Below are 16,116 nucleotides of genomic sequence, written 5' to 3' on the forward strand. Positions count from 1 at the left end.
ATTTTGCAGAGCAGGCGTCCCTGAGCTCACGCGTGAACCGCCTGCCTAGACAGTCCTAGTTTGCAAGTTAGGGCTGATGGGAGATTTGCATGAGTGGAACAAAAATCTCCTTCAAATGGAGGTTAGGGGAAGGAAAGTGTAGAGAGCTGCTGTGGGAGTGTTTGAGAGGGCATCTCCTTTATTCTAGGTATGTTATTGGCTGCAAAACATACATTTTGGGTTCTTACAAACATGAGTTTCCTTGTCCGAAGTGACACTCCTTGCTCCATGTAAGCATTAGTAACACTTTTGTTCTTTTGTGTCTTTTCCCACTTGGTCTTCCCTGGAGCAGGTATGGTACACATCTTGGTCAATTCATTCCCTGCAGGCAGAGCCAGCACATAGGACTGTCTGCAGCTCAGCAACCCTCCTGGGAAAAGAGGAAGCACTGAATGGATTTTACACTGAGATATTAATAACCATTGCTGTGGAGAGGCACAAAAGTGGTAGGTGTGTGTGTGTGTGTGTGTGTGTGTGTGTGTGTGTGTGTGTAGAGTCAGTTTGAATCTATCAATGGTAACTTTTGCTTTCTGCTTTTGAGATGAGTATTGATAGTCTAGTGGGTGTCTAAAGAAGTTATTACTACTTAAAATTATAGACAGAGTTTATTTCATTTCCTAGTGAATGCATTTAAAAATAATAATAATCCAGTGGTCTCAGGGTAGGGCTATATTCACAAAAGCAGCAGTGCAAGGACAACTCCTAAAAATCCGAGTCATTTATATTTGACTAATTCTTTAGATTACCCATTAGATCGGTGGTGGTCATGTTTTCAGATATTGCTATTAAGTAATTATTATTTCAATTGCTCCATCAATACTTCATAGCTGTCAGCTTTCTTTCCTTAGCAGAGTGCCTTTTAAAGTCAGGCAATAAGACCTTAGTCTGGGGCTGCATTTTCAAGAAAGCATACCCCTCTACTGACTGCCTTGTATGTAGGGTAAGTAGCTTATATCTCTGTGAACTTTCATTAGATTCTTATAAAAAGGTGACCCAGTCCATTAAATGCTGCATGACAGATAATGGATGAGCTACTCAGGCTGCTAGTTTGCTGTTCATTTGATTGTAGCCCCAGAAATTGGTTTCAAGCCATGATCCATATGCTCCATCTTTCCAACCAATAAGAACGTGATTTAATCTCCTTTGGAGGAGATGTATTCAAAGGGCAATTTCTGTGCAACTTCAACATCTCTCTTTATATTTGCTTCAGTGACACGTTGAGTCCTTTCTGTGCCTAGACTTTAAGACTAGTTGATGTTAGAGAACTTAAGGCAGTTGGTCATTCTTCTGATTAGACAGAAATAAAGAGAGAAGGAAAGTCAAAGGGGATGATGGCAACTAGTAACTGGCCTAACATTTGTTACTATGGTGAGTAGGGTCTCGCGTGGCTGTCCTTCTCTAAACTTGTCACTTCTCACTACATTTTGTGGTTTTTCTGTATTGTGAGGTACATAATTGGCATGTCTCACAGAAGTTATTAACCCCTCCTTTGTCCCCCCACCCCGTCACACACAATGCAAAGTGAGCTTCTTGCCAGTGACCCTAATCCCATTCGCGTCTGCTTCAAGTCCTACGCAAAGCAGTATGTTCAGTCTCTCTTCCCATCTCCAGTTCTCTCCCCCTAGGCTTTCTTGCACTTCCCCTTCTTTTCCCGTTGCTGGAACTTCCTCAGTCGCCTAGCCCATGTGTCCCTCCACTGTATAACAAGGCTGCTTTTGTCTGCCACGATGCCGTTCTGATCAGGGGAATCCTCGTCGTGGCCCAGCAACAAGTATTTCTTCATGGGTTTGATTTTTGGGCACTTGCAGGCAATGTCCTTGGAGCGTATCCAAAGGAACTGGTCACCGCGCCGTATCCGGTTTGTCCCTTGCTTGTACACAGAGATGATGTTGACTGTGAACTTCCACCATTCTCCAGCCTTATCTGCTTTCAGTATGTGGATCTGGACAGCTGGGAACAGAAAGCCAAGAACAGGGACAATCAATTTAACACCCCAATTCTCCTCTCAAGGACAAAGCAAATGTTGCTTGAACAGCAGTGGTTAACCAAGAGCAATCTAGAAATATGCATGAAGGACATCACATTGCTGTAAATGACAGACTTGTAAGTTACATGATAGAAATGTTCTTACTGTCCTTTATGGGGTAACTGATTTGATAGAGGGATGCTGGGGATGTAACTGCCCAACTGCATTATGTTACCTAGAAAAAGTATGATATGTCGTAGATTCCCTTACAATGCCTTCTCTTTGGAAAATGACCCATTATATATATATTTTAAATGGGATTGAGTATTCATCCAGTATTTTCAAATGGGTAGACTGTATGCATATAATCAGCAGATGAGAGGAGTTGCCTGTACTTCAGAGTCTGTTCCCAAACTGAAAGGTCATTGGAGGGGCAGTGCGGGACTATCGGCATCTGTCTGTCATTTAAGTAACTGGTCTGTTTGTCCTCGATAGATGGTCATGGGTTTAGTTTTAAGAGAAGAGTTGCCCTTACTTGTATTGCATTCAGATTTCATTTGATCCTGCCTATTTTTTCTGGAGTTGTGACCGAAATGTGCATTAGAGAGAAAGAGAGGAGCCATCCCATTTTTCCTGATTGTAATAAGTCACTTTCAGTTTGGTTAACTACTTTGTTCCAGTCTTTGCTTAACCCTTCATCACTCTTTCCTGTGACTACATATGTGCCTGCCCCAAGCAAATTGGCATTTGAGAATAATGTATCCAGCTCTCTTCTGCCTGTGGAGACAAGTCTCTCCCTGTCCAACTCTCCCTTCTTTTCATGCTGGGCATCTTGACCTCTGTGGTCTGTGCTAGTGTCCCACATTCCAAGTCTAAGTATGATGGTAACCGTTTCCATGTTTCCCTTACCTAGGGATTTGAGGCTCAATGAGAACTTTAAAAAAATAAATAAAAAGTGAAGGAAGTCAGGGTCTTGTTTGGCTGAAGTCATGAAAGGTGGCCATGGTAACAAAAGGCACCCCTTTCATTTTGAGCAAAAGGTTGGGGGGAAGGGAATTAAAACCCACCAAGAACTTTGCCACACTGTTTGGTTTTTTGGCATGTACTGGGGCTAGCCTGTGAAAAGAATCTTGCTGCAATGCATCCCCACAGAGCAGAGTCCCTACCTTTTAACCCAATGCTTCTAGCTCATAAGCATGCAAGATTTGTCACACTGGGTAGGATGAATAGACTACCAGTCTACTGCCTTATCTCCAGTAGCAGCCAGTAAGGGTCTTTCAAAAAATGCCCTGCCTTCCTAGAAGTACTTGTGATAGTATACAGAAATGAAAAGGCAATCGGGTGACCCGGCAAAAAGTTTACAGATGGGTGAATCAAATCACAAGCATAGACGCTGTTAGACTAACCAAATCATCTCAAACCCACAAGATTTTCATGGTGAGATAAACAGCCCCAACCTAAAATCTCAATGTTCGGTGTTAGTAATGTTGGGTAGAAACCATTCACAGCTTTGCTGTAAAATAAATACGATATATGCTGCGCGCCAATTACTTTTATTAAATTTCCTTATAGGCTACAGAACCTTTATCCTAAATGGATACAAAGGTTGAGGAAACTCAGCTGAAAGACCTGAGCAGTGCTCATGTAAGTCTCCAAAAGGACTGACCTAGAGCTGGCTCCCCACAAACTAAGCAACTTCTTCTGGTGTGCCCCCTCCAAGTCTTGCTGTGGCATTGAACAGCTTCCCGGGATGGTCCGTTTTAAGACTCACTTTCAGCTGGGGTTGCATAGTTCCTCCAGGCTTATCCATGGGCTTCACCCCTCTTGGGCTGCAGAGCAACTCCCCTTGTTTTGAGAACAATTTTTCTTTCACACAGAAAAAGTGGGCAGTCAATCTGTAAAGTTTCTATGCTGTCAAAAGCACAATTTTGATGCGAAAATTGAAGCTGGCAACTGTTCAGCTCCATCCTAAGTAGGCTAAGTACTGCTGAAAAGGGAAGTGGCTGTTTGAGAATTCTTCCTCTGCCAGATTAGACAACTGAGAAGAGTCACACCCACAGTAAACGATGTGACAAGGGGGAAGATCTTAAATCATTTTGGAAAGCAGAGCATTGCTTGATATGTGGGAGTAGGGTGATTGTTGGCTGGAGTGCTTCAAGTTGTTGAAAATAAAGAGAGCAAGGGGTATTTATAGGAGGTTCAATTTAAAATCCAGTGAAGCTAAACTGATTTGGATCTTTGGTGTTCTTTTTTACAAGGTTGTGTTTCTTTATGTTATTTAATTTATTCCATAAAATTCATACACCCTCAAGTGGTTTACAAAAAGATAAAACAATAAAGATGTGAAAAAATCATGACCATACTTTAAATCATACAAAAGTTAAAATACTAAAAGTTCCAAACTCAAGCATATTTGATCTTCCAGGAGGAAAACAATTCCTGCAATCTAAAATCAAGTGATGTTCCTTAACTCCACAATTATACTCTTCCCCTAGGCTGACTCTCAAAATTAACATCCCCGTGTCTTAAATTGTCAGGATCAGAAGACAGCATCTACCAGGGCATTGTGTGAACAGGGCCATTAGGAATTCTTATGCCATACCAACAACTTCTACGGGCCTCACCATTAACAACATGGATAGCAGGTACAGGAAAATGAGATGCACCGGCGTCTACTTAGTGTGGGAGCTGGCAGTTTCCTAGTATTCAGTAGGGAGGGGCAGGTGGAGGAAATTATGGTTCTGGTCTGGAGGAAAAGGGATAATGGCTATTAATTAACTCTGGAGTGCCAAACTCAAATGGACTGGAATGGGGAAAATACTTTGATTGGATGGAGGGGTTGGGGGGAGGATGAGGGAGCCAAGGGTTAACTTCTGAAAAGCAAGGTGCTGGGGTTCAAGCCTTCCTGTAAGCTTGGAAGTCTTACTCCTTAATCCTAGATATGTTGGGGCTTGTTCAGGTTGCTCTGCAGTGAAGGAAATACACTGAGAAAGTTCAGAGGCAAACACTTTTTATTTCTTCCACATAATGATCTGGTATCAAATTCAGGTGGAACTGCATTTTTGGGTTTGTTTCTTTTTAAGCGAGTCTGGTATCTGTATGTGGTGGGTGGTTAAGTTCGCCTTCTAATCCATTTGAGTTTGACATTCCTCTTTATTGTTTCCTTTGTGAGTGAAATTGCTTCATCGAGAAGCTGAGTATAATCCAATCAGTTTCATTTCCATCACTTCACTATTTAGCACCAAGAGGAGTCACTATAATTTTAAATGGCTTCTTCTTACATCTGGGACCCTACCTGCTCTAGCAAATATCAGCAAACCTTATATGAATCTGACCACTATAAATATTTCCCAGACACCCAAGAGTGTTGCAAATCCCCCCCCCCATTGGTTGATAGATCAATATATGAACATTTTGGCATTGACTTTTCTTTTGCTTGGAGATCACTTGTCTCAAATAGAGCTGCCATATGTCCAGATTTTCCCAGGCATATCCAGAATACCACAGTTGGCAGCAGCGTCCAGGTGGTAATCGGGAAAATCAGGATGTATGGCATCCCACGTTGCTGCTTTTCCATTAAAATAGTGATTTTGCCCAAGAAGCTCAACAACTTTGAGCCAAAAACCCCCTGAAACTCAACAACTTTTCTGTCCGGATTTTCACTGTTTGAAATACGAAACCCTAGTCTCAAACTGTGATAATGTAAGGCACTGAATATTTTTAATTATACTTGGATTATATCTCAAGATGCTGCCATCAACTAACTGCTTTTATAAAAAGCATATGCTGCACTGTAATGCAGCCTCCCTGCTTCACCTTGCAGTCCCAATGTGGCACTGCTGATTGCAAACCCAAGACACAAAGGTCCAATCCTGGCATCTCCAGGTGCAGAAGGAAAAGAATCTTGCCTGAAACCCTGACTGTGCAAGGCAGCCTCCTATGTTCATAGAGACCTGTCTGACTAGTTCACATAGAAAAATTACAAGCAACATTCAGCAACAATGATATGCCTGCTTCTTAGCCCCCAAACAGGCCCACTCCGATTCTCTACCAGCAAAGCTGTACTGCACAAAATGATACAAGGCAGCCTGGCTATGCTTGGAAGCAGTAGTTTACTGCTAAACTTTAAAGTGTGGTGGGAGGGGGGCTCTGGCTTCAGTTAAAATGAAGACAACCTATCCTGAATTATGCTGGATTTAGCCTTCTGCCCCCTGCGAGAGTAACACAGACAATCCTACAACTGCTGGCATATCCTTGCACAGCCTGCCAGAGTAGAAAGAGAACAAGTCAGCATTTGGTTAAAGGAAAGAACTGACAAGCCATCTGGTTAACAGGGTTGGTAACCTCTCTCAGCAGGGAAGGAGGGAAAATTCCACCAGGGGCAGCATCTCTGTTCCATTCATGGCTGAGCTTGTGCTGTGAGCTACAAAGCCCCCCTCCCAGTCAAATCAGCACAAGCAAAGTGGATTAGACTGAGCCCTGGCACCAGGAAAAATGCGATGGGCAAAAGGATTGGGATTGGTAACTGGGGGCAAGTGGATGAAGCAAGCAGCAGGTGCCCCGTAAGCAGCTCTGCAAGCCTGCTGTGCTCTAGCAATGTACCCCCTGAGGGGGAGAACAAAATAAAATGAGTCACAGCTTTCGCATTGAGCTTGCTGCTGCCTGGGCCCCCGATGACACTAGTTTCCGACATGGTGTGGCGTGTGTCCAGCTCCTCGCTAAAAATATCTCAGGCATGCACCATTGGGAGTATATGAGCAGAAGAGGGCAGGGGTCCCCAGGCTGCCATCGGCTCACGGCCCTTACTGTGCAATTAAAAAAAGCAGCAGACTTGGTGTTTGTAAACTCTTCTTTTAAACTCTTGTTTAGAGAAGAGAAGGCCAAGTCAGCCAGGAGTCATCTTTCTTGGAAATTTAAAAACAACAACAGAAAAAAAACCTTCATGCATGGCCAATTTACACAGCCCAAGCCTTCTGGGAAATAGCTGGACAATAAGCTGAGCAATGAGCAGAGCTAGGATACGGCCTATTTAAGCCAGGAACACCTGTGGTGCTGGAAAGACGTCTCCAGAGAAAGGACTGCATCAATAAAGAATAGAAAACAGAATCCACCAAATCCTTACCTACTCCCTGTAGGAGTTTGGTTGCCATTGCCTTCTCAACCTCTGTTCTTACAAGGCTTTTAAATGCAGTGTTGAGGATAGATGCATATCCTTTGAGTGCGGGGCCAAGGCTCTGTTCTTCACTGTGCTGTTAACCAGCCACCAGGTGGCATTGCAGCACTTCAGGCAGCTGAGAAACTGGCAAGGGTCACAATCAGGGAGGAGGCACAAACCTCTTGTATTTTCTCCGCAATGTTACAAGTTACGCATTTATAAACACGTTATTTGAGGGCTCTTAACTGCACCTAAATGTTGTAACATGGATGCAGCACCACACACACAAACCAAGAAATCTTGCTCACTGTGAAATTCCTAGACATGTAGCAAAACCTTTTAAGTTCTTTAGGAATTATTGCTTGGACCGACAATATCTGATTGCAATTGCCCAGAGGTTTGACTGCAAGACAATCTCTCCCCACAAATGCTAGGAGTTGCTTTCTTACTCACAATATGTCAAAGACTTGGGAACAGAGGAAAATTCAATAAATTCACTGAGAGTTCCCCTCGTTCACCTTCCCATCCTCTCCAGATGTCCACAGGCCCTGAACAAATATGTTTGATATGGTCCTTCATTCTTTGAAAGTATCTAAGCCTAGACCAGGTCATTCTAGTTTCAACCCCTCTCTGGAGCAAAGTTTGTCATTATTATTATTATTATTATTATTATTATTAAAATCTTACTTTTGAAGTGGGGCTAGAAAGCTTATGGGGTTTACCTGTTACATCTGAGTTTAATATTGAAGATTTACGAGGTTTAATCTCTGCTTTTTGTGAAGGGTGTGACCCATCCAGTCACTTTCCTCCTTCGCAAGATTTAATTCATTTCCCCCTCTATCCAGTTTTATGGCCACCCTGGCAGGGCACATTTCCGCACAACTTTCCTTTATCACAAAGATACCCATGCACTACATATGGATGCAGTTACACCCAGGATTCGGCATGAACGAACTGCCACCCCAGAAAACTCCCCCAAAGCTCAGAAATACGGTTTCACCATATGAATGTTTGGAAGACTAGCTATTAGAACAGCATATGTTTCCTCTCCCTCTTCAGCTCTATCCTCAGGAGTTTTGGGTTTCTATGTGGAATACTTTTTTTAAAAAAGGTCTTTTGAAAACATGTTTTTTTTATTTTTCCACGTACTGCTGCCAAAGTGCCTTTCAACAAAGAGGATGACTAACCAGAGTCTCCATGAAAGAAGGATTTTTCCAAGGATGGCTGAAGGTGGCAGGACAGTGATATCACCTTTTGGGATAGGAACCCCCAGACTCACTCCTCAGCCCTGCTCCTTCCCAAAAAATTAATAAAAATGACAATTGATTGGTGGGAAGGCAGTAGGAATTGCTAGGTTCCTACTGGTGATTTGTGAGTCAAAGGGAAGTCCTGTTTGGCTGGTTCTGTTAAGTACCAAATAGGGCCTCAAATGATTTATGATTTATTTTTCATCCATTTGCTTAGTGACCCTAATGGGTCATAACCAGAGGCATCCCTGTTAACCAAGCACCTTGGAAAAAGAAGTCTACAATATTTTACAAACGCATGGAAGTGAACTAGATCAAAGTGACTGCCTGCCTGAGACGCTGACATTCCATCTGCTGTCTGGGGATGGGGGGGGGGGGGTGCATGTGTGTCCAGTCAGCGGAGGAGGAGGAGTGGTGTGAACAATGCATAAGAATTAAGAGATTAAACAGCCCAGGAAACTGAAACCATCTCTTGCCTTTCCCTGTCCAGGTGTGGTGCTGTGCAAGCACACTAAGGCGCAAGGGAAGTTTATTCCCTTTGCATGCAAACTCGTCTGATCAGAAGGCGATGGTTACCTGGGAGTGTAAAGGTGTCTTCATGCCCCACCAGATTCGGCCCAAACTTACTGCTGTTGCTTTACCTTCTCCACATGCCTATTTATGCATTCACCCACATCTCCCTCAAGCCCAGACATCAGACGTGCCCAGTATGAGAAATGAGTACAATCTAGGGATGAGCAAATCTCTTCTCCCCCCCCCCAACATCCCCCCCATTCAATTTCATTATTATGCTGTGGTTTGGCTCTGCCCAGCATTTCATTCTGCCTGCCTTCCGGTTTAACTTGAAGAATTTCTGGGATTAATTTGGTGCATGTGCAGTATGCTGTAGTTTTCAGTTTGTATTTCTTCCCCTCGACCATTTTTTTACAAGTTAGCACCGGGCATGCGTGCACATGTACACTGATTAAAACACAGCACAAAACAGAATATTTTTAGATAGTGAGCTTGTATAGTGCCCATTGTAGTTAAGGCACTCTTAAAATGCAATTGGGACATAATGGTTATGAATAAAATAACAAGATATAAGCAGTTATGGGAGGGAGGGAGGGATTCAGTGAAGATTTTTAGGAGGAAATTGTTAACATTTTTGCACTTTGAAAGGAAGGAAGCAAGTAAGTAGCCATCTCTTTTCATAGCCCATGAAGCAGTGGCTTCAGCACTGGTGTCTCATGGCAAACCCTGCCTTTTAGTATTCTGTGGCTATGCAATGAGCTACTTATAAATGTTCCAGAATCTCACAGACTCTCCAAGTCTACCAGCTCATTTCCCCCTAGCCTTCCTGTTGAAGTTAAGCAAAGTCATTAATTAATTCAACTTAGAGGCAAACCAAAGCAATTTTGGTTTGAGCCAAAATAAAGGTGGTTGAAATTAAGTACCCTCTGGCATTATTCAGCTCCAAATATTTGAACAGAATTAAATTTGCTTGTGAATCTTTTTTTTTTTTTTTAAGGTATAAAAAATAGTAAGAGACAGGATTTTTCTTTGTTTTGTATTTTTAAAGACACACTCCCCCTTTTGAGCCAGCAAATTAAAATGATGATAAAAGCTCTATAGAAGCTAGTTGTCCAGATGATAGCACCCCAATTTAGCTCACAAGGGAAGTAACCATGTTCAATCTAATTAGGACCTGTTAGGATATTCAGAACTGCTATCATTCCATAAAGTTGAAGAAAACAGTCTCCTAATTGGCTTCCTGCTGGGAAGTCCCGAAAAAGCCTTTATTGTCCCTCTGTGTAACCCACTCTGTACTTTCTTTGCAGCTGGACTGTTTTGAACACTGTGCTGCCCTCACCTAAAGGCATGGCTGCAAGAAACTTTCATGCTACTAGTACGTGAATGTTACTTGGCGTATCAGGAGTTTTTCTCACAATCGTGTGTGCAAGGTCTCACATGCCTATTTGAATATCATTTGATTTTGAAGCACTCCTATCTGCAGTCTGTTCTAAAACTGGGGGGAGGGGGGGCTTGAAACATTTAAATACCTGCATTTAAACTTTCCTCCCGTCCATAGGTGGGACCGAAAAACTGAGATGCAATGGGGTATGGTGCTTGCAATCTCTAAAGAATGGATTCTACAAGAGCCAAAAGAGCAATTGCACCTGGGCTTAGATTGTGAGTTGAGAACACAACACCTTACCCTTAGGCATTAATTTAAGTGAACAGGCTTCTGGCACCTCCCTGCCCCCATTTTACTCAGCTTCAAAAAGAAACTGAGATGACATTTCTGATTTTATGAAGCATTGCCTTTTACTTTCCTAGGGAGAGTAAGGTTATGTAACAGCAGAGGCAACTTAACAAAACAGAAAGTAACATCACACCTCAGTGCAAGAGAAGACAGAGAAGGTGGAAAGTATAGAAGTACAAGATGGCTCTAAGCTAGATCAGAACTGAGTACTGAGGGGAGGCAGGACTGGCATCAGAGATGGGAGTATTTTGGCACCTTCAGGGACACACTGCAGTTCCCCCAGGGTTCTTGATGCTGCTGCAGCTGCTGCTGCTGCTCAGTGCTGTCACTGCCCCTTCATCTGCCCTCTCTGAGTATGCAAGCAGTAACAAGGGGGAGGAGGAGATGTAGGAATATCCCGCCTTGTGCTTTCCCTCTGGGTGATTTTGTGGGTTGGTCCAGAGAGGGGGAGAGTATGTGAATGAGCAGTAGAGATGGAAGGAAGGGTAATGTGGGCTCTCTCAGGGAGTAAGGCCTACTGAAGGCATCTCCTCTCCACCCCCCCACTCCAAAAAAAGAGAGAAAAGACTAGAGCTGGCATTGAGATGTGTGCTGTGCTGTGCTAGATATAGCCTCCCAACTCATGTTTGCTCATAGCCATGTGACTCTTCTTTGTAGCCCTGGTTATGAATATTTATTGTGGAAGAAAGGGAGGAGGGGCTTTCTCAATTAGGCTTCAGGACACATTTGCCTTTTTGTAAAAAGCAAGTCGAAACAACAAGCTTTTGCATTTGACCCTCTCAATGGGGGACTGGCAAAGAAACTAACAACAGTACTTTTTCACTAAATGTCACATACATGCACAGTCTGCACACTGTCCTTCCATGGGAAAAGGATGTGATAAATTATTCAGGGTTTATCTCTGCAAATGCAAGTTGGAATTTTGTTTTGCTGGAGTGGGCAGGTGGCCATGGCCTGGTGAAGTGGGAGGAGATTTTGTGTACAAGGAGAGGGCCGTTTTGTTACTTGCCTGTTATTTGGTGCAATCTTGCTCCCATGAATTTGCAATAAGCTGCCTAGATACAAAGCAAAATCCCAACACGTCCCCTGAACAGAACAAACTGAGTTACTGCCAGAAATTCCCTTGTGGCAAGAAGAAGTTGCGAAGGCATGCTACCTTGAATTTAGTTCAGCATTTGCAATCACATCCAAAGTGTGCCTTAAGTTTCAAATAAGCAGAATGTGGTGCTGCTGCTGGAAATTCTGATTCAGTGAGGAAACCAAGGGGGGGGGGGAGAGAGGCAGAGGAATCTTTTCCAGAGACCTCCAGCAATCAGCATAGTTCATCATGTGCATACATGACCAATAGGCATACCAGCAATTTAAAGGCTACATTTTCAAGTTCTGCTAGAATATAAACAGACCATGGCCAGGATTAGCCTGAGAATGAGATTAGGCTGAGAAAGGGATTGATTTTGTTACCACTAAAACCAATAGTAAGGGAGCTAGAAGAAACAAGGGTGATATGCACAAGCCTGAGCAGGACATTCCCAATCTGGGGAGAAAGAAATGCTGCCCAAGAGCAAACCTTAAGTGCTTCTGCCCCCAAGCATCTGCAGATGCAAAAATAGTGTTAATGATAACAATTATTTTGAACTTCAGACTTCTCAGATATGCCCAATAGTATAATAGTTAGACTCAAGTTGTATAGATTTTTGTACCACTATTTAAGCAAAGAAGGTACCGTCAGCAATAATCTGGATAAATACTCAGAGGTTAACCACTGCCTGTTTTTTTCAAGGGAGGGAACTGGTGTCAAAGAACGTTGTATAGAATGCTAACCTAGGCTGCATATGCACCATTCATTCAAAGCACACACACCCTTCCCCTCAAAAAAGAATCCTAGGAATAGTAGTTTTTTAAGGGTGTTAGGAATTACAGTTCTTTGAGGGGTAAATACAATTTCCAGGATTCTTGAATCCAGGAATTTAGGGTGTCTAACACCCACAAACTCTTAACACTGTCAAACACCTCCTGATCACTTCTACAGTGTTCTTAAACAGTAAGCAAAGTTAAACACACCATACTCTTACGAATAAGTTGGGCATGCCTCAGGTACAGAATAGCCTATTAGTTCCCATTGATGTCCTTTGAGATCCAGTTCTATGATTTTATGCACAGTTGTACATATTTTAACATGAATGGTCAAATGCAAACTAGTTAGGTTTCTCATCTGTGACCATCTCTGTGTCCTCAGATGAAGCAAAAGATAATTGATGGCATATTACGTGATTGCTGACTTTCGCTGGAAAACCCCTGACAAATCACATCAGAAAGGAATGAATAATAATAATTAATAATAATAATAAAAAACCATCAAGCAACTTTTTCAAATTGGCAAACAAGGAAGTTTCTCTTCCTTTCCCCACTTTTCCTGCTTCTCTCGCACTTTTGCTTTTTGCTTTGAACAGAATACACTGCCAAAAATACAAGACCTGCTGCTTTCTGCTGGGGCCTGGCTTCACTCTGGATTGAAGTTCCAAAGTGGAACTGACCACAAAGGAGTTTGCATTCCATGCTGATTCAGACAGACCCTGCTGCCAAACACTTGTGCACTCCCAATTGCTCCTTGGCAGTCATGGCTTTGCTAGTCCTGCACCTGATGTCATATGCTATCATGTGAGTGGCAGGTGGGTGTGGCCAGCCAAAGCAGCCATGTTTGGCTGGACTGATGGGCCTAATTTGGCCTACAGCATGAAGGTCTCTCTCCCTTCCCACACATACACAGAATATTAGATAAAAACCACCAACCAAACTGCCAGTGAGGCATTTACCATCATGTAGTTAGACCAGCAGTGAGTGACAAGACTGAATGGTCATTTGAAGCTCTCTGAGCAAAACCAAACTCTCTACCTGCCGCACCACTCCCACACCTTCCCAGTATTTATGCCCCTCTGCTGCACCCTTTGGCAGGGGCTTCCCAGGACTCCAGAAGCAAAGTGTCCCAAATCCTGCTTACCACAAATGCAGGCACAGGCCCATCAATTTTAGAGAGGAATCCAATGGCATTTCAGAAAACAAATTGAACTTAAATTGAAATTTCTGACATAAACAGAGGCAGACGCACACTAACTCTAGGGTGCCCTTGGGGGGGGAGGGACGGTAGCTCACCATAGTCCTTCTTGCAATACTTCTTCATGTTGATCTTCAGTTTCCCTTTGGATGCCTTGCAGTATGAATCACAGTCTTCAGGGGAGCCGAGGAGGAAGAGACAGAAGAAAACATTAACAAAACAAATTAGTCTTAAAATGAATGAAAGACTTGGGAAAAGAAGGGAGTGTGTGTGTGAGGGGAGAAGGGAACAGTGAAAGCTGTAGCCTGCTATGAATAAGCAGCATGCCTGTGATATCCATCTGCCAGGACCTGATTGGGTCATCTAATGGGGGCATTCACTGAAAACCTTCCTTTCTAAAGAAAGTAACTCACAAAAGAAGCTATCCTCCTCTCCCTTTCCCTCCCCTCCTATCCCCGCCTGACAAATTCTTTAAGCTGTCCTCTGCAGGCTGCCACAACTTGGTTGCCTCCATGGGAGACCCCAGGGCCTCGCGTATTGTGCCACCCAGATCTTTAGAGAGCCACAGCCCCCCCCCCCCCAGTTCTTAAACTGCAAACTGGAGTCTGATTAAAGCCCACAGAGGCCTCTTTGTCACCCCCTAACCCAGACCTGTGTCAGGCTTTGGCATTCATTGCAAAGGGATTCTGGCTGGGGTCACTCCTCAACAAAAGGGGTCAGGGAGGAAATTAGCAGCCTATGAAGCATTAGCAAAGCCTTTGGCGTCCACTCTACTGGAGTGTGCAAATAAAATGCCCCAGTGGGACTGCTTCATTTCTATGGGCCTTACTGCTGTGATACGATGGATTTACTCCTCCTGAACATCATCCTGTGTTCCAGTGCCACTAATGTAATGCTGTGTTGAGTTTTTGGCACTGCCTCCATCCTGCTTTGGCTGTGCTAGAACTATTTTCATGCCACGTTTGAGCATTGGGAGTGCAGCTTGACCCTGAGCATGAAAAACTGTTATTTGCTGTGGCATTTCTTTCTCTCTCTCTCTCTCTCCAGTTTCTGGCAAGGCTGGGCTGCACATAGCTCAGCCTGCACTATGTTTCCCAGGTATGCCAGAGTACAGTGTTTCTACAGCAGTGTTCCTGCTTATCCAAATGGTGCACAGGTGGGTCAGGAATTACACTTTGCTGTTAGGAAAACACATGATGATGGGCAACTTGCTTTTCTGCAGTGATTGATAAATATTATGGTTCATTATGTGTTCATGTCCTGCTCTTTCTTTAGAATGCTCAAATCAGCTAACATAGGTCTCCGACCTATGACTGATCATATTCACCTCTTGCTTGTCTGCAAGCAGTATGCTCAAGAACGAGAGGCCCTATGACCATATAGGGGACTATACAATGGAAATGAGCAACCACGGCAATATTATTTACTGATATCCCTCCTTCCTAGCCAGAACAGCATCCTTTAAGGTTATAAATCCTTATAGTATAATTACCTACCTAATTGTGTTGCAAACAGGATGTACAGATAAAGGTAATAAAAATACTTAGAAATTTTCATATTTATACTCATGAGCAATGGAGGAAGGGAAAAGTCCAGCCCCACCACATTCACACCTACAACCTCCCTCTGCCCTTCTTTTCCACCACTGTATAATGCAGAGCTTTGCCTACTGATTAAAAAATAGTTCAGCACAAATACAGTTCAACAGCTCTAATTATTGCCTAAGCTAAGAGTGTATCGCTTGTGGAAAGACATTGGCCACATCAGGATTAGAAGGACCAGAAATGGAGAAGGAAGGCAGCCCCATACGGACAGTTAAAGCGATCTGCCCATTGCTATAAAGCAAACATCATGAAGGGTTGGGTGCTTCTTTCAGCCTGACTGACGCTCCTTGTTGTTCCTGGTCCATCTTTTACCATACAGTGAATTGTTCTGGGCCCATCTCACACTAATATATTTGTCCTTGAACTATTTACTATGGAATAGTTCTGTAGATCTACTGACAATATATTTTTTAAAAAAAAGACTCATCTCACCTAACCTCAGTTAGTTTACCACTAGCAAAGGCTGCAATTTAGTTACATTAAATGGGGGTCTTGCCATTGTCTTCTGTAAGAGTAGGGCTGCATTATTATAGTCATTTTCCAAGTCCTGGAGGAAAAGTTGAATTCTCTATCCCAAGTCAATGAACAAAAGCTTGAATGTGTGTTACCAGGTTGGCTAGAGCCCCCATCCACTGTGTTGAACACTGTTCTGACTGCTTCCAATTACTGATCCATCAACAGAAGCTGAGAGCATGCTTGCAAGCAGCAACAAAGAAAAGTAAGACAGACATTTTCAACCAACAGATGATAAAAGCAATTTTGGGTCAGTTTGGGGTTGAAACAAAGGTACTTGTATAATATATCACGA

General features: G+C 43.1%; 2 protein-coding genes across 12 annotated transcripts in view; one reads left to right on the top strand and one right to left on the bottom strand.

Moving 5' to 3' along the window:
• Nucleotides 1–625: 625 nt before the first annotated feature.
• LOC308470461 (netrin-1) overlaps nucleotides 626–16,116 on the bottom strand; it is a 128,814-nt gene continuing 113,323 nt past the window's right edge. For all 4 annotated transcript variants that reach the window (XM_080993803.1, XM_080993802.1, XM_080993804.1 and 1 more), the window contains 2 exons: nucleotides 13,803–13,877; nucleotides 626–1,989 (listed from right to left, as the gene is read on the bottom strand). In XM_080993803.1, coding sequence (XP_080849929.1) covers nucleotides 1,661–1,989; nucleotides 13,803–13,877 — 404 coding nt within the window. In that variant the 3' untranslated portion in view covers nucleotides 626–1,660. The remainder of the gene's footprint in view (nucleotides 1,990–13,802; nucleotides 13,878–16,116) is intronic.
• LOC308470658 (uncharacterized protein) lies at nucleotides 1,988–13,796 on the top strand. Of its 8 annotated transcripts, XM_080994150.1 has the most exons (5): nucleotides 1,988–2,142; nucleotides 3,578–3,649; nucleotides 4,535–4,650; nucleotides 10,228–10,295; nucleotides 10,479–13,796. In XM_080994150.1, exons 2-5 carry the CDS (start codon nucleotides 3,599–3,601, stop codon nucleotides 10,574–10,576), a joined length of 333 nt encoding a protein of 110 aa, XP_080850276.1. In that variant the 5' UTR covers nucleotides 1,988–2,142; nucleotides 3,578–3,598; the 3' UTR covers nucleotides 10,577–13,796. The 8 variants fall into 8 exon arrangements, 3 of the variants coding, with proteins under 3 accessions (XP_080850276.1, XP_080850275.1, XP_080850277.1); XM_080994149.1 differs by having other exon boundaries at nucleotides 1,988–3,649; XM_080994151.1 differs by lacking the exon at nucleotides 3,578–3,649 and having other exon boundaries at nucleotides 4,543–4,650.

This window comes from Podarcis pityusensis (genome assembly GCF_964106645.2).
Source record: "Podarcis pityusensis genome assembly, chromosome: 2".
Classification (NCBI taxonomy): Eukaryota; Metazoa; Chordata; class Lepidosauria; order Squamata; family Lacertidae; genus Podarcis; species Podarcis pityusensis.